Source organism: Bombina bombina, chromosome 1 (assembly GCF_027579735.1).
Source record: "Bombina bombina isolate aBomBom1 chromosome 1, aBomBom1.pri, whole genome shotgun sequence".
In the NCBI taxonomy this organism is placed as follows: domain Eukaryota; kingdom Metazoa; phylum Chordata; class Amphibia; order Anura; family Bombinatoridae; genus Bombina; species Bombina bombina.
In genome coordinates, this window is record NC_069499.1 from 889,206,721 (window position 1) to 889,227,774 (window position 21,054).

Sequence of the window (21,054 nt, forward strand, 5' to 3'; positions counted from 1 at the left end):
TCTAGGGTGAAAGAATTAGCCAATTTGAGAGCATTGATTCTGTCCATAATCTCCTCATAAGGAGGAGAATCACTATCGACCGCCTTTACCAGCTCATCGAACCAGAAACATGCGGCTGTAGCGACAGGGACAATGCATGAAATTGGTTGTAGAAGGTAACCCTGCTGAACAAACATCTTTTTAAGTAAACCTTCTAATTTTTTATCCATAGGATCTTTGAAAGCACAACTATCTTCTATGGGTATAGTGGTGCGTTTGTTTAAAGTGGAAACCGCTCCCTCGACCTTGGGGACTGTCTACCATAAGTCCTTTCTGGGGTCGACCATAGGAAACAATTTTTTAAATATGGGGGGAGGGACGAAAGGAATACCGGGCCTTTCCCATTCTTTATTTACAATGTCCGCCACCCGCTTGGGTATAGGAAAAGCTTCTGGGAGCCCCGGGACCTCTAGGAACTTGTCCATTTTACATAGCTTCTCTGGGATGACCAAATTGTCACAATCATCCAGAGTGGATAATACCTCCTTAAGCAGAGCGCGGAGATGTTCCAACTTAAATTTAAACGTAATCACATCAGGTTCAGCTTGTTGAGAAATGTTCCCTGAATCTGTAATTTCTCCCTCAGACAAAACCTCCCTGGCCCCATCAGACTGGTTTAGGGGCCCTTCAGAACCATTATTATCAGCGTCGTCATGCTCTTCAGTATCTAAAACAGAGCAGTCGCGCTTACGCTGATAAGTGTGCATTTTGGCTAAAATGTTTTTGACAGAATTATCCATTACAGCCGTTAATTGTTGCATAGTAAGGAGTATTGGCGCGCTAGATGTACTAGGGGCCTCCTGAGTGGGCAAGACTCGTGTAGACGAAGGAGGGAATGATGCAGTACCATGCTTACTCCCCTCACTTGAGGAATCATCTTGGGCATCATTGTCATTGTCACATAAATCACATTTATTTAAATGAGAAGGAACTCTGGCTTCCCCACATTCAGAACACAGTCTATCTGGTAGTTCAGACATGTTAAACAGGCATAAACTTGATAACAAAGTACAAAAAACGTTTTAAAATAAAACCGTTACTGTCACTTTAAATTTTAAACTGAACACACTTTATTACTGCAATTGCGAAAAAATATGAAGGAATTGTTCAAAATTCACCAAAATTTCACCACAGTGTCTTAAAAGTATTGCACACCAAATTTGGAAGCTTTAACCCTTAAAATAACGGAACCGGAGCCGTTTTTAACTTTAACCCCTTTACAGTCCCTGGTATCTGCTTTGCTGAGACCCAACCAAGCCCAAAGGGGAATATTATACCAAATGACGCCTTCAGAAAGTCTTTTCTATGTATCAGAGCTCCTCACACATGCGACTGCATGTCATGCCTCTCAAAAACAAGTGCGCAACACCGGCGCGAAAATGAGGCTCTGCCTATGATTTGGGAAAGCCCCTAAAGAATAAGGTGTCTAAAAAAGTGCCTGCCGATATAATCTTATCAAAATACCCAGATTAAATGATTCCTCAAGGCTAAATATGTGTTAATAATGAATCGATTTAGCCCAGAAAAAGTCTACAGTCTTAATAAGCCCTTGTGAAGCCCTTATTTACTATCTTAATAAACATGGCTTACCGGATCCCATAGGGAAAATGACAGCTTCCAGCATTACATCGTCTTGTTAGAATGTGTCATACCTCAAGCAGCAAGAGACTGCTCACTGTTCCCCCAACTGAAGTTAATTCCTCTCAACAGTCCTGTGTGGAACAGCCATGGATTTTAGTAACGGTTGCTAAAATCATTTTCCTCATACAAACAGAAATCTTCATCTCTTTTCTGTTTCTGAGTAAATAGTACATACCAGCACTATTTTAAAATAACAAACTCTTGATTGAATAATAAAAACTACAGTTAAACACTAAAAAACTCTAAGCCATCTCCGTGGAGATGTTGCCTGTACAACGGCAAAGAGAATGACTGGGGTAGGCGGAGCCTAGGAGGGATCATGTGACCAGCTTTGCTGGGCTCTTTGCCATTTCCTGTTGGGGAAGAGAATATCCCACAAGTAAGGATGACGCCGTGGACCGGACACACCTATGTTGGAGAAATAGGAGTCTCTGGTCTTGTAATAAAATTGTATTTTTATTACAAATAGGACCTGCTCGCTGAAAATTGTATTTTTGACACAAAAAATACAGCTTTAAAAATCAGCCGTGCTCTTTAATAACAAATACAACTGCGCTCTGTCTTTACTTACTGTGAGAGTGCTCTTTACGTCACGCTGGGACCGTCAAGCAAACTTATCTGTGTACCTCAACTTCATATTATAAGTAGTCTCACAATCAATTCTAGTCTTTTTTTTCCTGGACGCCATGCCAGGTTGAAGGGGGCAGGTCCTGTAACCAAAGCTGAGGCAGCAAGTTTAGCTACAGCCGCATTGCGCATGCTGAAGTACAGTGCCCATACTGCCGTCTAGAATTCTAGATTCTGAGTGAAGAGCTTCGCCGCCGTAGATATGTGAGAAATCGTTCTCTTATTATGCAGTCTTTTGAAATCTTACAGGTGGTCACCTCAAAATTCACTCGCGGTCCACTGGTAGACCGCGATCTACCTCTTGCCCACCCTTGCCCTACACACTATTCTAGACTCTTTAAAGGGACACGATGCTTGTTGTATCATGCATATAAATGAACAGCAGTAAAAAAATAAACGTTAATGATTAAGATAGGGCATGTAATTTTAAATAACTTTCCAATTTACTTTCATTATCGATTTTGCTTTGTTCTCTTGGTATTCTTAGTTGAAAGCTAAACCTAGGAGGCTCATATGCTAATTTCTTACCCCTTGAAGGCCGCCTGTTATCCGAATGCATTTTGACAGTTTTTCACAACTAGAGGGCGTTAAGTTTATGTGTGCCATATAGATAGCATTGTGCTTACACCCGAGGAGTTACCTAGGAGTCAGCACTGACTGGCTAAAATGCAAGTCTGTCAATAGAACTAAAATAAGGGGACAGTCTGCAGAGGCTTAGATACAAGGTAATCACAGAGGTAAAACAAGTATTTATATAACTTTGTTGGTTATGCAAAACTGAGGAATGGGTAATAAAAGGCATAATCTATATTTTTAAACAATACAAATTCTGGTGTAGACTGTCCCTTTAAACATATTTCAGCAGGAAAACAATCTAGGAGGAAATGTGATACTTCCTGTGTTTCAATACTCACTGGTTGATAGGGACAACTACCTCTAACACTGGTGGAAATGGAGACATGTCATTACAAGCCTCTTTTTTTCCCTTCAAAAGGATCACCCCCCCTCTAAAAAAACTAAACCTATAATACATTTTGAAATACTTGTTTTCTTTGTTTATGAACAAAAAAATACACCTCCCCCCAAAAAAAATAATACAAAATTCACTGTAAATGGGCAAATAAGTATCAACACTGTGATTCCAGTTAAACTCTTTAAATGCAGTTGGATGGGGTCACAACATATCAAGTGGCAGCTGCCTGTAAACCATTACAATTAGTTATTAGAGGGTTGTATGTCAGACAAGAGGATAGCCTGACACTCCAAATCCTGCGTAAACAAGGCTGCAACAATTGTGAACACGCAGATGAGGTATGTAGACCTATCAAACATCACAAAACAGATAAGGCAGCAGGTAAAAGATAATTTAACATTTAAACAAAGCCTACACATATGAATCAGATGTGCGACTATTCCTACAAGAATTACTTCAACGATTTTAAATAAAATACACAAGACAGGTTTAATTTAATCCAGATACTGTAAACAAAATAAACAATACAAATGTAATTTCTTTTGAAATCTGTGTTTCAATCAATATCATACAATATGTTTGTTGCATAGGAAATCTGCTGTACACCATTCATATAATCTAAGGGGTGTGGAAATGACATAAAAAGTGAAGGCACTTGTAATTCTATAGTGTGGTTCAGGTATCGATATGGTTTTACCCATATTTGGTTTGTGTAAATGTATTATAGGAATGCTGAAGAACGGACAATAAGAAACTTGCCTTTCCTTCTAAAATGTTTTTGTAATACTGGCTATAACACTGAAACGTATGTGATGAAAGTAGTTTGAGTTAGAGCATTAGATAAAAAAAAAAAATCTGGGTTAAGTTAGGAATATTAATCTGCAGGTTGTTGTCCCCAAATGGAGACAAAATCTCCAATTGAATTATAAAAAAAAAAAGATTTAATGCTTTTGTTTGTTATGTAACAAAGAAAAACCTATTACAAACCACTAGATATTGCTGTGCAAAAAATACTAACATGATTTTTGGTATTGATTTCACGTCTTTTTTTTTTCTTTCTGTGCTAAGGTTCCATATGAGGGCAGATGCCAGATAGGTAAACTGTGTGTAGCGATCAGCTGCTGGTGCCGGTGGGAGGTTTGGGAGGGGAGGTGGCCCAGCATTGGAGGAGGGGGGCCCCTACACTGCAGAAAATAAAAAATAAAAAGGGAGAGGGGTAGGAAGGACTGTCTGCCAGTATTTAAAGTGAAAGTAAATCCTAGTATTTTACAAACGCTAGGATTTACTATTGAAACAAATAAATGGCACTTTCATTCATGAAGTATAAGATACTCCATGTAGAAAGCTCCTTTATTTGATTCAATCGATCGCCGTTTTTAGCTGCTACAGTAGCCCACGGCTAAACATTTTTTTGGCTAAGAGGTGACATTTTCACCTCTTAGCCAATAGCCGTGCGGTAAATCTGGGGTGGCGCCCATGGGAGCCGCATTTACCGCACAGCTATTGGCTAAGAGGTGAAAACGTCACCTTTCAGACAATTTTTTTTTTAGCCATGTGCTGCTGTAGGAGCTAAGAGCGGTGATCGATTAAATCAAATAAAGGAGCTTTCTACATGAAGTATCTTATACTTAATGAATGAAAGTCCCCTTTATTTGTTTCAATAGTAAATCCTAGCGTTTGTAAAACGCTAAGATTTACTTTCACTTTAAGATGCGGGTGAGGGAGGGAAGAGAGCTGTCTGGGAGGGATCAAGGGTGGGAAGTGTCAGGTGGGAGGGTAATCTCTACACTAAAGCTAAAATTAACCTTACAAGCTACCAAATTTACCCCTTCACTGCCAGGAATAATAGAAGTGTGGTGTGCTGCTGCAATTAGCAGCCTTATAATTACCAAAAATCAATGGCAAAGCCATGTATGTCTGCTATTTCTGAACAAAGGGGATCCCAGAGAAGCTTTTGTGCCATAATTAAACAAGTAGTATGTACAGTAAATAATTTCAGTGAGAAACCCAAAGTTTGTGAAAAAGTTAACACTTTCTTTTTTAATTTGATCGCATTTGGCGGTGAAATGGTGGCATGAAATATACCAAAATGGGCCTAGATCAATACCTTAGGTTGTCTACTTACAAATATATATATATTAGTTTTGATAGGTAAATAAAACAAAATAAAGGCTCTATTTCTGTTTAAATGGTGTGATAGCAAAAAAGCTAAAAATTCTACGGTATTCTGGGCAAGTTTTTCTCTGAAAGTCCCAGTAGTGAAGGGGTTAAACAACTTTTTAATTTAATTCTATTATCAAATTAGCTTCATTCTCTTGATATCCTTTGTTAAAGGAGAAGCAGTGCACTATTGGGAGCTAGCTGAACACATTGCGTGAGCCAATGACAAGTGGCATATTTGTGCATCCAACAATCAGCATCACCAGCAGTGCATTGCTGCACCTGAGCCTACCAAGGTATGCTTTTCAATAAAGGATATCAAAAGAGCAAAACAAATTAAATAGAAGTAAACTATAAAGTTGTTTACAGTTGCATGCTCTATCTGAATCATGAAAATAACATTGTGCAGGAAATCAAAGTCTGAAAAATTGCTCTTCGCTATATTCCATGTGTTAACCTTTTCACTGTTCGATACAGTCTCTTTTACTTGGCATCTAAAAGAGTTAATGCGCATGGTAATTCCTTCATAAAGTGTAATTTATCAACTATCATTGTAAACAGGTTTAGTCTAAACTCTGGGCTCGTCATGGCCACATAACTGTGGTGAAAAAATATTTTTTCTAAGAAAGCTATTACAGAATGTATTCTGGGCACTTTAATAGGCTTTTTTGGAACTTGCCATATAACAAGTGGAATTATAAAGAAAAACACAAATATTCAAGATAAAAATAAAATTCCATGTGAACTGTTAGTGCTGAAAATTCTCATGAGTTCTGTATTCCTTAAGGTTACGTGTAGATTTGCTGAATTCCGCGCAAAGCTCTGGTCTAATTATATTGGAAGCTACATTTGTAAAAATCAATAAAAATTATGTTAGTGCAGGTTCCAATATTCTTAAACTGAAAAACAAACAAAAAACATTTAATCTTCCTGTAAAATGTTCAATTAAGGAAAATAAAATGATATTGCAATATACTTTCATGATTTATTTTTCCTTATTTTGCTATAAAATATTTCTAAAGAGTTTAAAATACTTTTGAAGAGCGTACTTGCTCCACAGAAGCGGGAGTGCCTTTGTCATACTTAAATTTACTTGTACATTCAACACACTGATTGGTTAGTTAAGAGAACACATTAAAGATCATCTGTACCAAACTGGCTACAGCAAAAGAGACTAGAACATTGGTTTTGCCAGATTATCTCAAAGGATTATTCCTAAACTGCTCTTGATTTGCAAAACCTTGTTAATTGTACTAACAAAATGACAGTGATTTAAAAACATTCCTTTGCAGTGAACTGCTTAATTGCAGATATATGTTATAAGGTTAATACACATTTAAACATACAACATGGGGCATCTAAAAAGAAAAAAAATCATTATTAACCTAATATCTTAAATAAAAATGTAGCACAATTTTCTGGTAAACCGATTTCAAAAAGAAATAAGCGAAATGCTAATACTAGACTCTGGGGCTAATTAAGAGGTTACCTTTTAGGTATTTGCCAGCAGGTATCACTATGTAATGTGCAATATATGAAACACGTTTCTGTCCCAGAGGAAAGTCATATGCGTTAGCTTCTTCATAAACTGTAAAAATACTTATCAATTGTCTTGATAACTTGACCTGAATTTCACTAACTATTGCAAAGAGACAGTTTTCTGTAGTTAAGGCACTGTGCTTTTTTTAGTAGCTATTTGGTTACTTGAACATGCTTTGTGCTTTATTCGGCAACATAAGGTTTAAAACGACTGTCCTGCAGTACTTAATCTGCATACTAATGAAACGCCTTTACAATCCTCTCTCCGTGTAAAGTGTGATCCTCGGAGCCACGCCAGCCCCTCAGTCAGCAGCACGTCCACGTTTTAATACTGACTTCTGAGATGCTCACGATTATTATAGCGAGTCTGTCTCATAGCCCACTTCTGAGCTCCCAATTAAAAAGCTGAGAAGCAGCTCGGATCCACTCCTGGTGTAAAGACCACTGACAGATGGTCTTTTCCAAAGTGTTAGGCAACATCTTCATATAAAATACAGCAGCATGTTCAGTTCATGCCAATACTTTGGGATTTGGCCATATCTGTGTTTACAAAGAACGTTTTTAGTTCCCCTTTTCCTTTAACGTTGATAAATCCTCTGCATTCACAAGAGTAGCCAAGACTTTCTAAAATGCGCCCCGTCTCTTCGGTCACCTGCATAAACAATCAAATAGAACATTTTATTTTTAATAAAACTATACTGAGAAAGAGACACAAAACATTCATGTATTGTAAGAAGGGTTACAAACTACAGGTAAAAAAAATTAAAAACCATGAGACCTGGGAGAGTGGGCTTGATTGAAATGAATACATGCAAGCCATAGATTTTAATTCTTATTTAACTCTCTCCCCTTGTTTAAAGGGACATGAAACCCAAAAATGTTCTTTCACGATTCAAATAGAGCATACAACTTTAAACAACTTTTCAATTTACTTCTATTATCTAATTTGCTTAATTCACTTGGTATCCTTTGTTGAAAAAAATACCTAGGTAGGCTCAGGAGCGAGCAGCTGATTGGTGACTGCACATATATACCTCTTATCATTGGCTTACCAATGTGTTCAGCTAGCTCCCAGTAGTGCACTGCTGCTCCTTCAATAAAGGATACCAAGAGAATGAAGAAAATTGATAATAGAAGTAAATTGGAAAGTTGTTTAAAATTGCATGCTCTATCTGAATCATGAAAGAATTTTTTTGCATAGCTAGACGGCGCTAGTTCCTGTGTGCCATATAGATAACATTGTACATACTCCCGTGGATGTATTTAGGAGTCAGCAAAAGAACTGAAATAAGGGAGCAGTCTGCAGAGGCTTAGATACAAGGTAATCACAGAGGTAAAAAGTGTATTAATATAACTGTGTTGGTTATGCAAAACTGGAGAATGGGTAATAAAGGGAATATCTATATTTTTAAACAATAACAATTCTGGAGCAGACTGTCCCTTTAAGATATCCAAAGTACAAATGAATTGTAGCATTTAACATAAATTGATGTAACAGTATTTTGTACAACAAACATTGAAAATATTTCATATTCGCTCATTTTAGATTGTCCAGTAAAATCAGCCAGGTGGTGTGCCCATTAAATAGGACCTTGGGAGAACCCAGCGATTTGCATTTCTTCTAGTAATTAACCAACAACTGTTTACCACTTTGTTTTATGTTAAAATTAATCATATTCAAATACTGCACCTTAGAATACTCTGCCCTTAAAGGAACAGTATACTATAAAATTGTTTTTCCCTTAATGTGTTTCCAATTACTTTTTTTACCATCTGTATGAGATTTGCTTTTTAAGGTTTATTTGTTTAAATAAATTAGCTAGTTTTGTGTTTTGAAGCCACAACCTAATAAAATGGGTTGAGCTTGTAGGTATAATCAGATCGCATTACTTTATCACATTGTGTACATATACCTGCTTCTTTATCTTATATCTGCCAATAAAACAATCACCAATACTTGGGGAGAACAATGGAAAATTTACATTGTATTACCTTATCTCTTCTATAACCCACTGGGAGCGTAATTTCTTCTACTGGCTGTGTTTATAAAAACGTTCACGAAAGGTGGGGATACCACAGGCTAAATCAACTATTTCAAATGCTAATATAAGGGTAATGGACATACTTGTAGGTAAAGTTAACTTTTACTTGCAGGTAAAGTTAATAATTGGGAACCAACTAAAGGGGAGAACAAAACTGTAAAACTGTCCCTTTAAGATAATATATATGATTTACCTGTATTTTACCAAGCTCCCCTGTAGTTTCCATCCGACTGGCAACATTTACAGTGTTCCCCCAAATGTCATACTGAGGTTTCTTTGCTCCGATCACCCCAGCAATAACAGGACCATGATTAATTCCTACAGAAACAGAATAGCCACACATGTAATCAATTTGTCAATTTAACCACCTTTACCTGAAGGAGTAACATTTCAAATCCTAAAATTCACAATTTAAAGGTTTCTCTCAAATCATTCTTTAAAGTGATGATTAACTCTCTCCTTATAAAATCAGATCCGGAATGTTAGTGATATTTCAGATGGAGTTTTTTTTTTTTTTTTTTTTCAAAAGAGCTTTATTTAAAACTTTTATAAATACAAAACATTGATTAAATGTATAAAGCGATTTGCAAAGGTTTAACATAGTATTCTTTGCTGAGAGTAACATACATACACGCTGCAGAATAATAACAGGTTATCAAACATTCACAGCGTGTCCAACTATGCCCACAAGAGACAAGATTCCTCTTTGTTTTGAGACCATGATATTATCCAATAGTGACAGTGATAAGCTGTATTAAGTTTAACGTGAACTTTAATGGTGGGGGAGGGCCCCCTAGGCTATCATGCCCATTTAGATGACTTCAACCGTTGTGTATCATTGATAGGGTAATTTTACTTTTCCTGACTAAATGAGAGAATCACCCAGTGGTTTAGTAATTTCCTAAATATATGTTTGGAGCATAGTGTTATATTGGTCCCGCAGTTGCTATGAAGAGATAACTACGTTATGGCATTCCCTGTGATACATTTATGTTTACTAAAAAAGAACATTTAAAATAAGTCTTATATTGCTAGATAAATAGGTGGCATCCTATAATCAGTTAGGCCCCCTGCAGCTCCGGCCGCTAGCCGCTGGGTTTGTACCATATGGACATAAAACTATTAGGTGACTTCTGCCCTGTTATATATGTGTTAATTAATACGCTTCTGCCATGAAGACACGGAAAACAAGGTATTAAGTTAGATATATGTCTGCTTATAGCTATAAACAATAAGATCACTCATGTTATCACTTATGTGTATGTATATGTGAGCGGGAACTCTTGATTGCATCCTATAGCCCAAGTGCATTTATAGTGCAAGGTTAAAAATGTGTAGGTATATGTATAACTGATAAGGGGAAACAGCTGTTAAACAATAACATTCTCCAGACATTTTCCAGGATCTGATGGGGATATCAGTAAAGGGGGGTGCATTTCAAATACAATATACATTGCAGTCTTAATCTTGTAGAACAATTAATAATAACTGAGTAGGACTTGCGTGAAACAAAACTTACGTGCACAACTGCTATATTTTAGAATTAAACTAACTAATAACGTTAAGTGCAGAGTTCTTATCATCCTGTATCAAGTCTTATTTTTGGTTTGAGGTTTGTTATTGAGAGGCGAGGAGAGTTCAATCGAGTCACAGCTGACAAGCCGGCAATAGCGTTATTTGGCGGAACTAACTCAAATTCACATGGGATTAATGGCGCCCAGGCATTGTGAAAGCGCATTTCTGAGGCACTGGCAGTTATCTCCGGTTGAAGTGCTCTCCCCTCGTCAGACCCGCTATACATAAGGTGCCAGAAAACTGACATGCCGGTATCACCCTCTGTCACAGTGGTTGTTCCGGCCTCAGAAGGTACTATTGTGGCTCTAGCATTGCGGGGATACAGTTCAGGGTCTGTCGTACCTGTCTCCCGATCAGTGGCCGCCCTCTCTTCAAGCGTGGTCTCTACTGTCTCATCCGGAATGGAGGAGGACCATGCAGACATGTCTGACAGCCACGAGGTATGTGCTCGTTTTTCAGTTGCGCTGTGACCCCTCAGTATAGTCTGTAGCGTGGGACCAGTCAAATCTTTCCTTTTGTCATAAAGATGGTAGTCAGCTTCTTTGGGGGTATTGAGTATTGCCTGATCACCCCATTGCTGCAGTTGAGCCGGTACAAAGGGAAGCCTCCCTTCCGCTGGTGCTCCTTTCTGTTTGCCATCCCCATATCCTTGTGTAGCAAGGCTCTGATCTGGTATGTCGGCGTGCGAATGACTAAGGCCAGTGTTCTCTGTGAGGACCCGGTAAGGAGGCCTTTGTAGTATCATATTAAGTATATTGTCCAGTCTGGCGAAACGCAGGTTAAGGTCTTTTTCCAGCTCCTTCTCCCAAGCGGTCGCCATTTTAGAATAGTCTGCTAGGTAGGTTATGGGACACAGAGCGGACACGCTGAGATTTCTGCAGCGCTATGTCAAGCTATGGAATATTGCTTGTAAGTTCAGTAAGGCAGACTCCTGCTGCCAGCACTGGTAACCCGGAGGAGCCGGGGGGGGGGGTTACTACCTTTGGATGGACCGCCGCCCTAGATATTATGCTTCCGAACTGCAGCTCCGTTTTCATGAAAACAGCAAATAATATTTTGAGTATTGTCACCACAGGCTGGGCAGCAATATTTTGTCGATTTGTATGGCAGGATTTGCTGTTAAAGGCTCTGAAATCGGCGGATTAGAGAGATATCTTGCAGAGCTAACAGTAGTTGCGACTGGTTAGGTACGCTGCTCGGACACGCCCCCATTTCAGATGGAGTTTAAGTCATAAGTTGTAATCAAGATGCGCTATAACTTACTTTTTAATATTGATATGAAATTAAAATACCCCGCGTACTACCGCCCATTTCAAAAGTCAATTTTTTTGTAAGCTAAAGGTTTGAATTGTTCTCCAATCAGCGCTCTCCCCATATGGCACATTTGTTGTAGGTTGAGCACTGATTGGACAACAATTCAAACCGTTGGCTCACAGATAAATTTACTTTTGAAGTGGGCGGTGGAGCATGAGGTATTTTAATTTTATTTCTAAATTAAAAAGTAAGTTATAGCTTAACTTCATTAAATCTGATGAATTAAACTCCATTCAAAATATTACTAACATTACGGATCTGATTTTATAAAGGTAAGAGTTTACCATCACTTTAAATAGTAAACAATAGTGCGAAAATCAATGTTTTACAAATAAATTGCAAATGCTATTTAAAAGTTATTTAAAATTTTAAATACCTACCATTTGAACAACATTCCCCAACAGAATTTGTAGCTTAAAGGGACATCATTAATAGCTGATATACAGCATAACATTTTTTTTTTTACAATTACTACAATTAGTACTACAATTGGAGGTGGAGAGCCAATTTGTTATAAGTGCCGCCTTGGGCAATCCAGCAATAGGTTTTCAAATACTAAGATCAGCTCTAACATCTGCAATAACAGATAGGTACCAGTCTACACTGTTGTCTATCTGCCTGACTGTAATACTCACCAACACGGAGCCGGAAGCTATTGAAGGAATGGCGGTTGATGCCATCGAGTTTTACCATGAGGGCCATGGCATATTCCACTGTGATTCCAATCTGAGCATGCTGCTTTTCCTTATCCTAAAAAGGGGAATACAACATGTTTTAGGATGTTGGGCATTACCAATATTCCCCATCACAGGCTTAGTGACAGAAGTGAATACTCTATAAGCAGTATTAACTTACAGACACCTTTGTCTACCCAATCTCTACATTGACCCATACTGAGCTTCTATATGGATAAATATAATACAACTGTACTCTCTACAGCAGCGGTGGACCAGTGACCACATGTAAAACACAGGTGTTAACACCATATCCTCTGTTTTACCTCACAAAATACGACCCAGCTTAAAACATTTTTTTTTATCAACTTACTAGACAGACCCCAGAAAACATCAATCACCAAACTGTATGTAGTCTCACAAATATCTCAATGAGCATCTCATTAACTCAGAACCTTCTCGCACACACACACGTCTCAGGGGTAACAACGGCCTTACCAAACATCCACACAAATTCTACCCAGTCTCTCAATAGACCCTGACCATGTTTTAAAATCATCTTACACTGTATATTTGTTAGCACGATTTACAAGGTTTTACAATTTGGGACCCAAATGTTGAAGCACTTAAAACTGATGCAACATACCTGTAAAAAGCCGACTAGAAAATACCACCTGAACATCTCTATGTAAAAAAGGAAGATATTTTACCTCAAAATTTCCTCTGTAGCCACATCCCATTGTATAGGGACTTTAAGCAGCCAATCAGTATGCTAGTCCCAGGACTTGAACGAGAGAATGCATCTGCTATAATGTGCAGGCACAGTGATTCTCAGTTTAAGGATGTTTACTAGGAATTTAGTGAAATCTTTAATGAAACTTACTGGCTGTTTTATTTTAATTTTTCAACATGCAGCTGAAAGATAAGCGATCACAGCTCTTGTGACCTGAATACATTTTGAGGTAAAATCTTTTTTTTACAAAGAAATGTTCAGGTGATATTTTCTTGTCAGCGTTTTACAGTTATGTTGCATCACTTTCTTGTGATTTCACATATCCCTTTAAGAGCTATTTAGGGATACACCTTGTGAAAAGAATGGTAGATAGTCTCCAGTTAGGGGCTGATGTAGTTCTAATCTGAGTTATCTAATAAGTGTATAGAATAAGTTGCAGGCTCAGGGAATTTTTCCCATGCCAAAGTATGATGGTGGCCTCTCTGGGAGGGCATAGAACAAGAACACATTTCAGAGATACTGTACAGCAATGCTGTTGAGATTAAATGGTGGGCCCCTTTAAATAAGCTGCGCGTGGCTCTTGATATATTCTAAACTTTCCTCAGATGCCCTATAAATTTGTTTTTGTTTTTTGACATTCCATTAAGAATCCCATTAAAGAGACACAAAACCCAATTTTTATAATATTTCAAATTTACTTCTATTATCAGGTTTGCTTAGTTCTCAAGGTATTCTTTGTTAAAAAAAATAAATAAACCTAGGTAAGTAGCGTGTACATGTGTAGAGCACTACATGACAGGAAATAGTGCTGCCATCTAGTGCTCTTGCTAATGTATAACATTTTTTCAAAACTGCTGCCATATAGTGCTGCAGACACGTGCACAGTCCTGAGCTTGCCCCCCTGCTTTCCAACAAAGGGTACCAAGAGAACAAAGAAAATTTGATAATGGGAATATGTTTAAAACTGCATGCGCTGTCTGAGTCATAAAAGAAAAATGTCGGGTTTTATGTCTCTTTAAAGGGACATACAACACATGTTTTTCTTTTCGTTAATCAGATAGAACATACAATTTTAAACAACTTTGCAATTTACTTCTATTATCAAATTTGCTTCATTCTCTTGCTATCCATTCTTGCAGGAGCGGTAATGCACTACTGGCAGCGGGTGAACCAATGGCAAGAGGTATATATGTGCAGCCATCAATCAGCTGCTAGTTCCTCAGCCTACCTAAGTATGCTTTTTGACAATGAATAACAAGAGAACAAAGCAAATTAATAATAGAAGTAAATTGGAAAGTTGTTTAAAATGTTTATTTTATGGATCATGCAATTTTAACATATTTCCATTTTACTTCTATCATTTTAACTTGACTATCCCTTTAAGGTATTCACTTTCCACCATGTGCTACCATTGAACATTATTATGACCCAGCTCACTGTTGAGTTCTCTGGGTGATCTCATCAAATACCTGATTATTTTCTTGTTCTGGAGTAACCGTAAGTCCAGTTGCTGCCATGTAAGTGCTTCCTATGGTCTTAATTTTCTCAACACCACTGAACTTGGGTTTCATTAAAAGCTGCAATGATAAAAATTACAGGTTAATTTATCTCCTGATATAATGCAAAGATCAATACTCAGGAATATCAAAATATACCAATGCCCCAATTTAGTGGCCTAGGTCAGGTGTGGCAAACATATAGCATAGGTGGCACTGAAAACAAATCTGCTGGCACTCCACCTCCGGGCTACCACCATACAGCATGGTTTAATTGCTTTATATATTATTTTTTATTAAAGGGACATTAAACCCCAAAAAAATATTTCATGATTCAGATAGAAATACATTTTTAAAAAAGTTTCCAATTTACTTCTATTATCAAAATTTATTTCATTCTCATGTTATTCTTTGTTAAAGAGATACCTAGGTAGGTAGCGTGCACATGCCTGAAGCACTACATGATAGGAAATAGTGCTCCTGCTAATGTATAACATTGTTGCCAAACTGCTGCTATATAGTGCTGCAGACACACGCACACTCTTGAGCTTACATTTCTGCTTTTCAAATAAGGATAACAAGAAAACAAAGAAAATATGATAATAGAAGTACATTAGAAAGTTGTTTAAAATGTGATGTTCTATCTAAATCATGAAAGAAAAATTTTGGGTTTTATGTCCCTTAGTTTGGGTACACAGTGTCAAAAAGGTTTGCCACCCTGGCCTAGGTCAGTATTTAAAGTGGTTTTATAGGAGGATAGAGGATTCTCCCAGAAGCCTTTGCTCCTGCTCGAATGGATGAACCACATCTAAGCAACATAAATACACAGGTCATGACATAAGATACCTCATCAAAGTCAGCGATGATCTCATTCAAGAGCCGCAGACACTCAAGACCATCCTTATTTACATCGCATTCCGTGTAAAACACCTTGAACTCTGGTACTGAGGCAAACATGACACAAACGCAATTATATGACTGGTGGTACAAATCCTGCCAGGAAGAGACAAAAAAAATATTATGGTCTATACTTGCCGGGTAGAAATAGGAGACACCTGGGTTATAAATGAAAAAGGTATAGTGGACATAAAGAAGTGGAAGTGATAAAGAATGTGACAGAGATACGGAGAAGGTAAAAGTATAAATAAGATTAACAAATATGGGTGACGCTATCTAATTTGTCATCAAGAAAACAAGTTTCCTTCTCAGCCCTTCAATGGTATCTCTACTTAACTCTAATACAATGTAAAAGAGCTTAAGTGGACTGAAGGTTATGGAAAATAGGGTAAAATATGAATTAGAAATTAGAGACAGAATGCAACTAGCATTTACAATATTAAAATGAACTTTCAAATCTGCCAATTATAATATTTATGAAAGTGCCTGACAGACCCCCAACTTCATGAACACTCTAATAAGATAAATCTCTCCAAGGGGTCGATCCGATAAAAATCGTCGCCCGCAAAAGTCGGCGACGCCAATATTTGCGCGGGTTTGGTATCCTATATACGGCGTAACCTAGAAGTTACGCGCGTATATTTCTGCCGTCGCCCGTAGTTTTTTGGGCCATAGGCAGGTATACCAAACCCGCACAGTTTGGTATCCAATATACAGTATTGGAGCCCCGTTACTCCCTAAACTGGCTGCTAAAATAAACCTAACACCTAACGCATGCGCAATGTCTATCTCCCTGTCAACCGCGATCTGCTAAAATAAACCTAACACCTAACACATGCGCAATGTCTATCTCCCTGTCAACCGCGATCCCCCGCCGCAATCCCTAATAAAGTATTTAACCCCTAAACCGTTGCCATCTACATAAACTAACCCCCTACTGTGAGCCCCTAAAACCGCCGCCATCTATATTAAAATTATTAACCCCTAATTTAATCTACCTACCCCGCCGCCAGCTATATTATCTATATTAACCCTAAGTATATTATAGTTAATATAGTTATTACATTATATATATTAACTATATTAACCCTAATTATATTAGGGTTAATATAGTTAATATAGTTACTATAGTATTTATATTAACTATATTAACTCTATCTAACCCTAACACCCCTAACTAAATTTATATTAAATTAATCTAATTCATATTATAAACTAAAATATTCCTATTTAAATCTAAATACTTACCTATAAAATAAACCCTAAGATAGCTACAATATAATTAATAATTACATTGTAGCTATGTTAGGGTTTATATTTATTTTACAGGTAAATTGTTAATTATTTTAACTAGGTATAATAGCTATTGAATAGGTATTACCTATTTAATAGCTACCTAGTTAAAATAATTACCCAATTACCTGTAAAATAAATCCTAAGTTACAAATACACCTACACAATCAATAAATTAAATAAACTACAAATATCTATCTAAAAATACAATTAAATAAACTAAACTAAATTACAAAAAAAACCAAACACTAAATTACAAAAAATAAAAAAAAATTACACCTATTCTAAGCTCCCTAATAAAATAATAAAGCCCCCAAAATAAAAATATTCCCTACCCTATTCTAAATTAAAACAAGTTCAAAGCTCTTTTACCTTACCAGCCCTTAAAAGGGCCTTTTGTGAGGGCATGCCCCAAAGAAAACTGCTCTTTTGCCTGTAAAAAAAAACACAATACCACCCCCCAACATTACAACCCACCACCCACATACCCCTAATCTAACCCAAACCCCCCTTAAATAAACCTAACACTACCCCCCTGAAGATCTCCCTACCTTGTATTCACCCAGCCGGGCCGAACCGATTCAGGCGATGTGTTCCAGCAAGCGGCAGTGAAGTCTTCATCCATCCGGGCGATGTCTTGAAGCAAGCGGCAGAGAGTCTTCTTCCATCGGCGACGTCTTCAAGCAAATCGGCATCTTCAATCTTCTTACTTCGCTCCTCCGCCGCGGAGCATCCTTCCGGCACGACGACTTCCCGACGAATGAGGTTCCTTTAAATGACGTCATCCAAGATGAACCAATCAGCCAATTGGATTGAACTTGAATCTGATTGGCTGATTCAATCAGCCAATCAGATTTTTCTACCTTAATTCCGATTGGCTGATAGAATCCTATCAGCCAATCGGAATTCGACGGACGCCATCTTGGATGATGTCATTTAAAGGAACCTCATTCGTCGGGAAGTCGTCGTGCCGGAAGGATGCTCTGCGGCGGAGGAGCGAAGTAAGAAGATTGAAGATGCCGATTTGCTTGAAGACGTCGCCGATGGAAGAAGACTCTCTGCCGCTTGCTGGAACACATCGCCTGGATCGGTTCGGCCCGGCTGGGTGAATACAAGGTAGGGAGATCTTCAGGGGGGTAGTGTTAGGTTTATTTAAGGGGGGTTTGGGTTAGATTAGGGGTATGTGGGTGGTGGGTTGTAATGTTGGGGGGTGGTATTGTGTTTTTTTTTGCAGGCAAAAGAGCAGTTTTCTTTGGGGCATGCCCCCACAAAAGGCCCTTTTAAGGGCTGGTAAGGTAAAAGAGCTTTGAACTTGTTTTAATTTAGAATAGGGTAGGGAATTTTTTTTATTTTGGGGGGCTTTATTATTTTATTAGGGGGCTTAGAATAGGTGTAATTAGCTTAAAAATCTTGTAATCTTTTTTTTATTTTTTGTAATTTAGTGTTTGTTTTTTTTTGTAATTTAGTTTAGTTTATTTAATTGTATTTTTAGATAGATATTTGTAGTTTATTTAATTTATTGATAGTGTAGGTGTATTTGTAACTTAGGTTAGGATTTATTTTACAGGTAATTGGGTAATTATTTTAACTAGGTAGCTCTTAAATAGTTCATAACTATTTAATAGCTATTATACCTAGTTAAAATAATTAACAATTTACCTGTAAAATAAATATAAACCCTAACATAGCTACAATGTAATTATTAATTACATTGTAGCTATCTTAGGGTTTATTTTATAGGTAAGTATTTAGATTTAAATAGGAATATTTTAATTAATAATATTAATATTAGATTTATTTTAATAAGAGTTTAGTTAGGGATGTTAGAGTTAGATAGGGTTATTATACTTAATATATATATAATATAATAACGATATTAACCCTAATATAATTAGGGTTAATATAGTTAATATAGCTGGCGGCGGTGTAGGGGGATTAGATTAGGGGTTAATACATTTATTATAGATAGCGGCGGTGTAGGGGGATGTAGATTGTAGGCAAAAGAGCAGTTTACTTTGTGACAAAGCCCCGCCAAAAGCCCTTTTAAGGGCTGGCAAAAGAGCTGTTACTTTGGGGCAATGCCACGCAAAAAGCCCTTTTCAGGGCTATTTGTAGGGTTAAACTTAGGTTAAGTGGTAGGGATAGTTTAGTATTTTAGGGGTTAAATAATTTAATATAGATGGCGGCGGGGTAGGGGGATTAGATTAGGGGTTAATAATTTTAAAATAGCGGCGGGGTAGGGGCTCACTTTAGGGGGTAGGTAAGGTAGATGGCGGCGGTGTTAGGGGCTCACTTTAGGGGGTTATAGATTTAATATGCTGGCGGCGGTTTAGGGGTTAATAACTTTATTAGGTAGCGGCGTGCTCCGCGAGCGGCGGTTTAGGGGTTAATACATATTTTATGGTTAGGATAGTGAGGGGGGATAGCGGATAGAGGGTTAGACGTGTCGGGCTATGTTAGGGAGGCGTGTTAGACGTGTCGGGCTATGTTAGGGAGGCGTGTTAAGACAGTGCGGGTGATTTAGACTTTAGTCAGGTTTTGTAGGCGCCGGCAGTTTCTAACGTGCCGCAAGTCACTGGCGACGCCAGAAATTTGTACTTGCGCAGATTTCTGGACATCGCTGGTTTGTCAGACTTACGGCACGTTAGCATCTGACGGCGACATATATGCGAGCTGAAACTGCGGGTGACGCCGGTTCCCTCGCTTGCGCCGCAAACTACGATCTATATCGGATCGCGCCCCAAGTGTCCCATCTCCTTTTGGGATCATCAACCTAAAGGAACCACCCACCTAAATGACCACTAACAAAAACTGTGATTGAAAATCAATTCTATTACACAAAATACTGATTTCTGAACTCTTGCTAATTTAAAACATTAGTATTGTGTTGTTTAGAAAATGAATATGAACTTGTTTTCTTTGCATTATTTGAGGTCAGAAAACACTGCATCTTATTTTTTTTTATTATTTTGACCAGTTGTCATTTTCTGCAAAGAAATGCTCTAAATTCCAATATTTATATTTGAAATTTGGGAGAAATGTTCTATCTGAATCATAATAAAAATATTTGTGTGTTTCATGTCCTTTTAAAGGAACAGTCTAGTCAAAATTAAACTTTCATGATTCAGATAGGGCATGCAATTGTAAACAACTTTCCAATTTACTTCTATTATCTAATTTGCTCAATTCTTTAGATATCCATTGTTGAAGAAATAGCAATGCACATGGGTGAGCCAATCACACAAGGCCTCTATGTGCAGCAACCAATCAGCAGCTACTGAGCATATCTAGATATGCCTTTCAGCAAGTGTTATCAAGAAAATGAAGCAAATTAGACAATAGAAGTAAATTAGAAAGTTGTTGAAAATTACATGCTTTTTCTAAATCATAAAAGAAAAAAAATTGGGTTTCATGTCCCTTTAAGTATTTATAATCGTATGTGCTTTTGCTTGATAAATGTCAAATAGCTATTCAATTGTGTGAAAAATAATGTGAGTGCTTAGTATGACTTGCCCATAAATTTTTACATTTTTATGCTTAATATTGATCATAAATGCCCTTCCCCAATGTACTTCTAATATATATCTGATTGACATGCACCTCATTTAACTTGTTGTCACCAATAAAATATGCAGCGACGTGTGCAGGCAGCACATTCTCCAGAAGAAGACGGTTTAGGTTTTCCATGGTTTCAATTTCCTCATCTTCTTTCCTAAATTTATTTTTCCACAAACAATCCAGCCGGGAATAATAATCTACCTATAATAAGAGAAAAGGTCATCCAATCACAGTGCTTCCATTGCAAAAGTCATAAACCCATAGACAGGTATGAGGATCCCAATACTACACTGCCACTGCCAACAATAAAATAATTTTTCTTAAAATATCAATGTTAAAGGGACATGAAACCCAAAATGTTTCTTTTATGATTTAGAAAGAGCACACAATTTTAAACAACTTTCTAATTTACTTCTATTATCTAATTTGCTTCATTCTCTTGATATACTTTGCTTAAAAGCATATCTAGATAGGCTCAGTAGCTGCTGATTGG

The 21,054-nt window shown here is 37.4% G+C and overlaps 1 protein-coding gene across 3 annotated transcripts in view; it reads right to left on the reverse strand.

Moving 5' to 3' along the window:
• Positions 1 to 6,405: 6,405 nt before the first annotated feature.
• The window catches only part of ADCY7 (adenylate cyclase 7), a 722,067-nt gene continuing 707,418 nt past the window's right edge, over positions 6,406 to 21,054 (reverse strand). For all 3 annotated transcript variants that reach the window (XM_053699557.1, XM_053699558.1, XM_053699559.1), the window contains 6 exons: positions 20,604 to 20,762; positions 15,660 to 15,806; positions 14,787 to 14,894; positions 12,546 to 12,660; positions 9,215 to 9,339; positions 6,406 to 7,631 (listed from right to left, as the gene is read on the reverse strand). In XM_053699557.1, the coding sequence (XP_053555532.1) occupies positions 7,485 to 7,631; positions 9,215 to 9,339; positions 12,546 to 12,660; positions 14,787 to 14,894; positions 15,660 to 15,806; positions 20,604 to 20,762 (801 nt within the window). In that variant the 3' untranslated portion in view covers positions 6,406 to 7,484. The remainder of the gene's footprint in view (positions 7,632 to 9,214; positions 9,340 to 12,545; positions 12,661 to 14,786; positions 14,895 to 15,659; positions 15,807 to 20,603; positions 20,763 to 21,054) is intronic.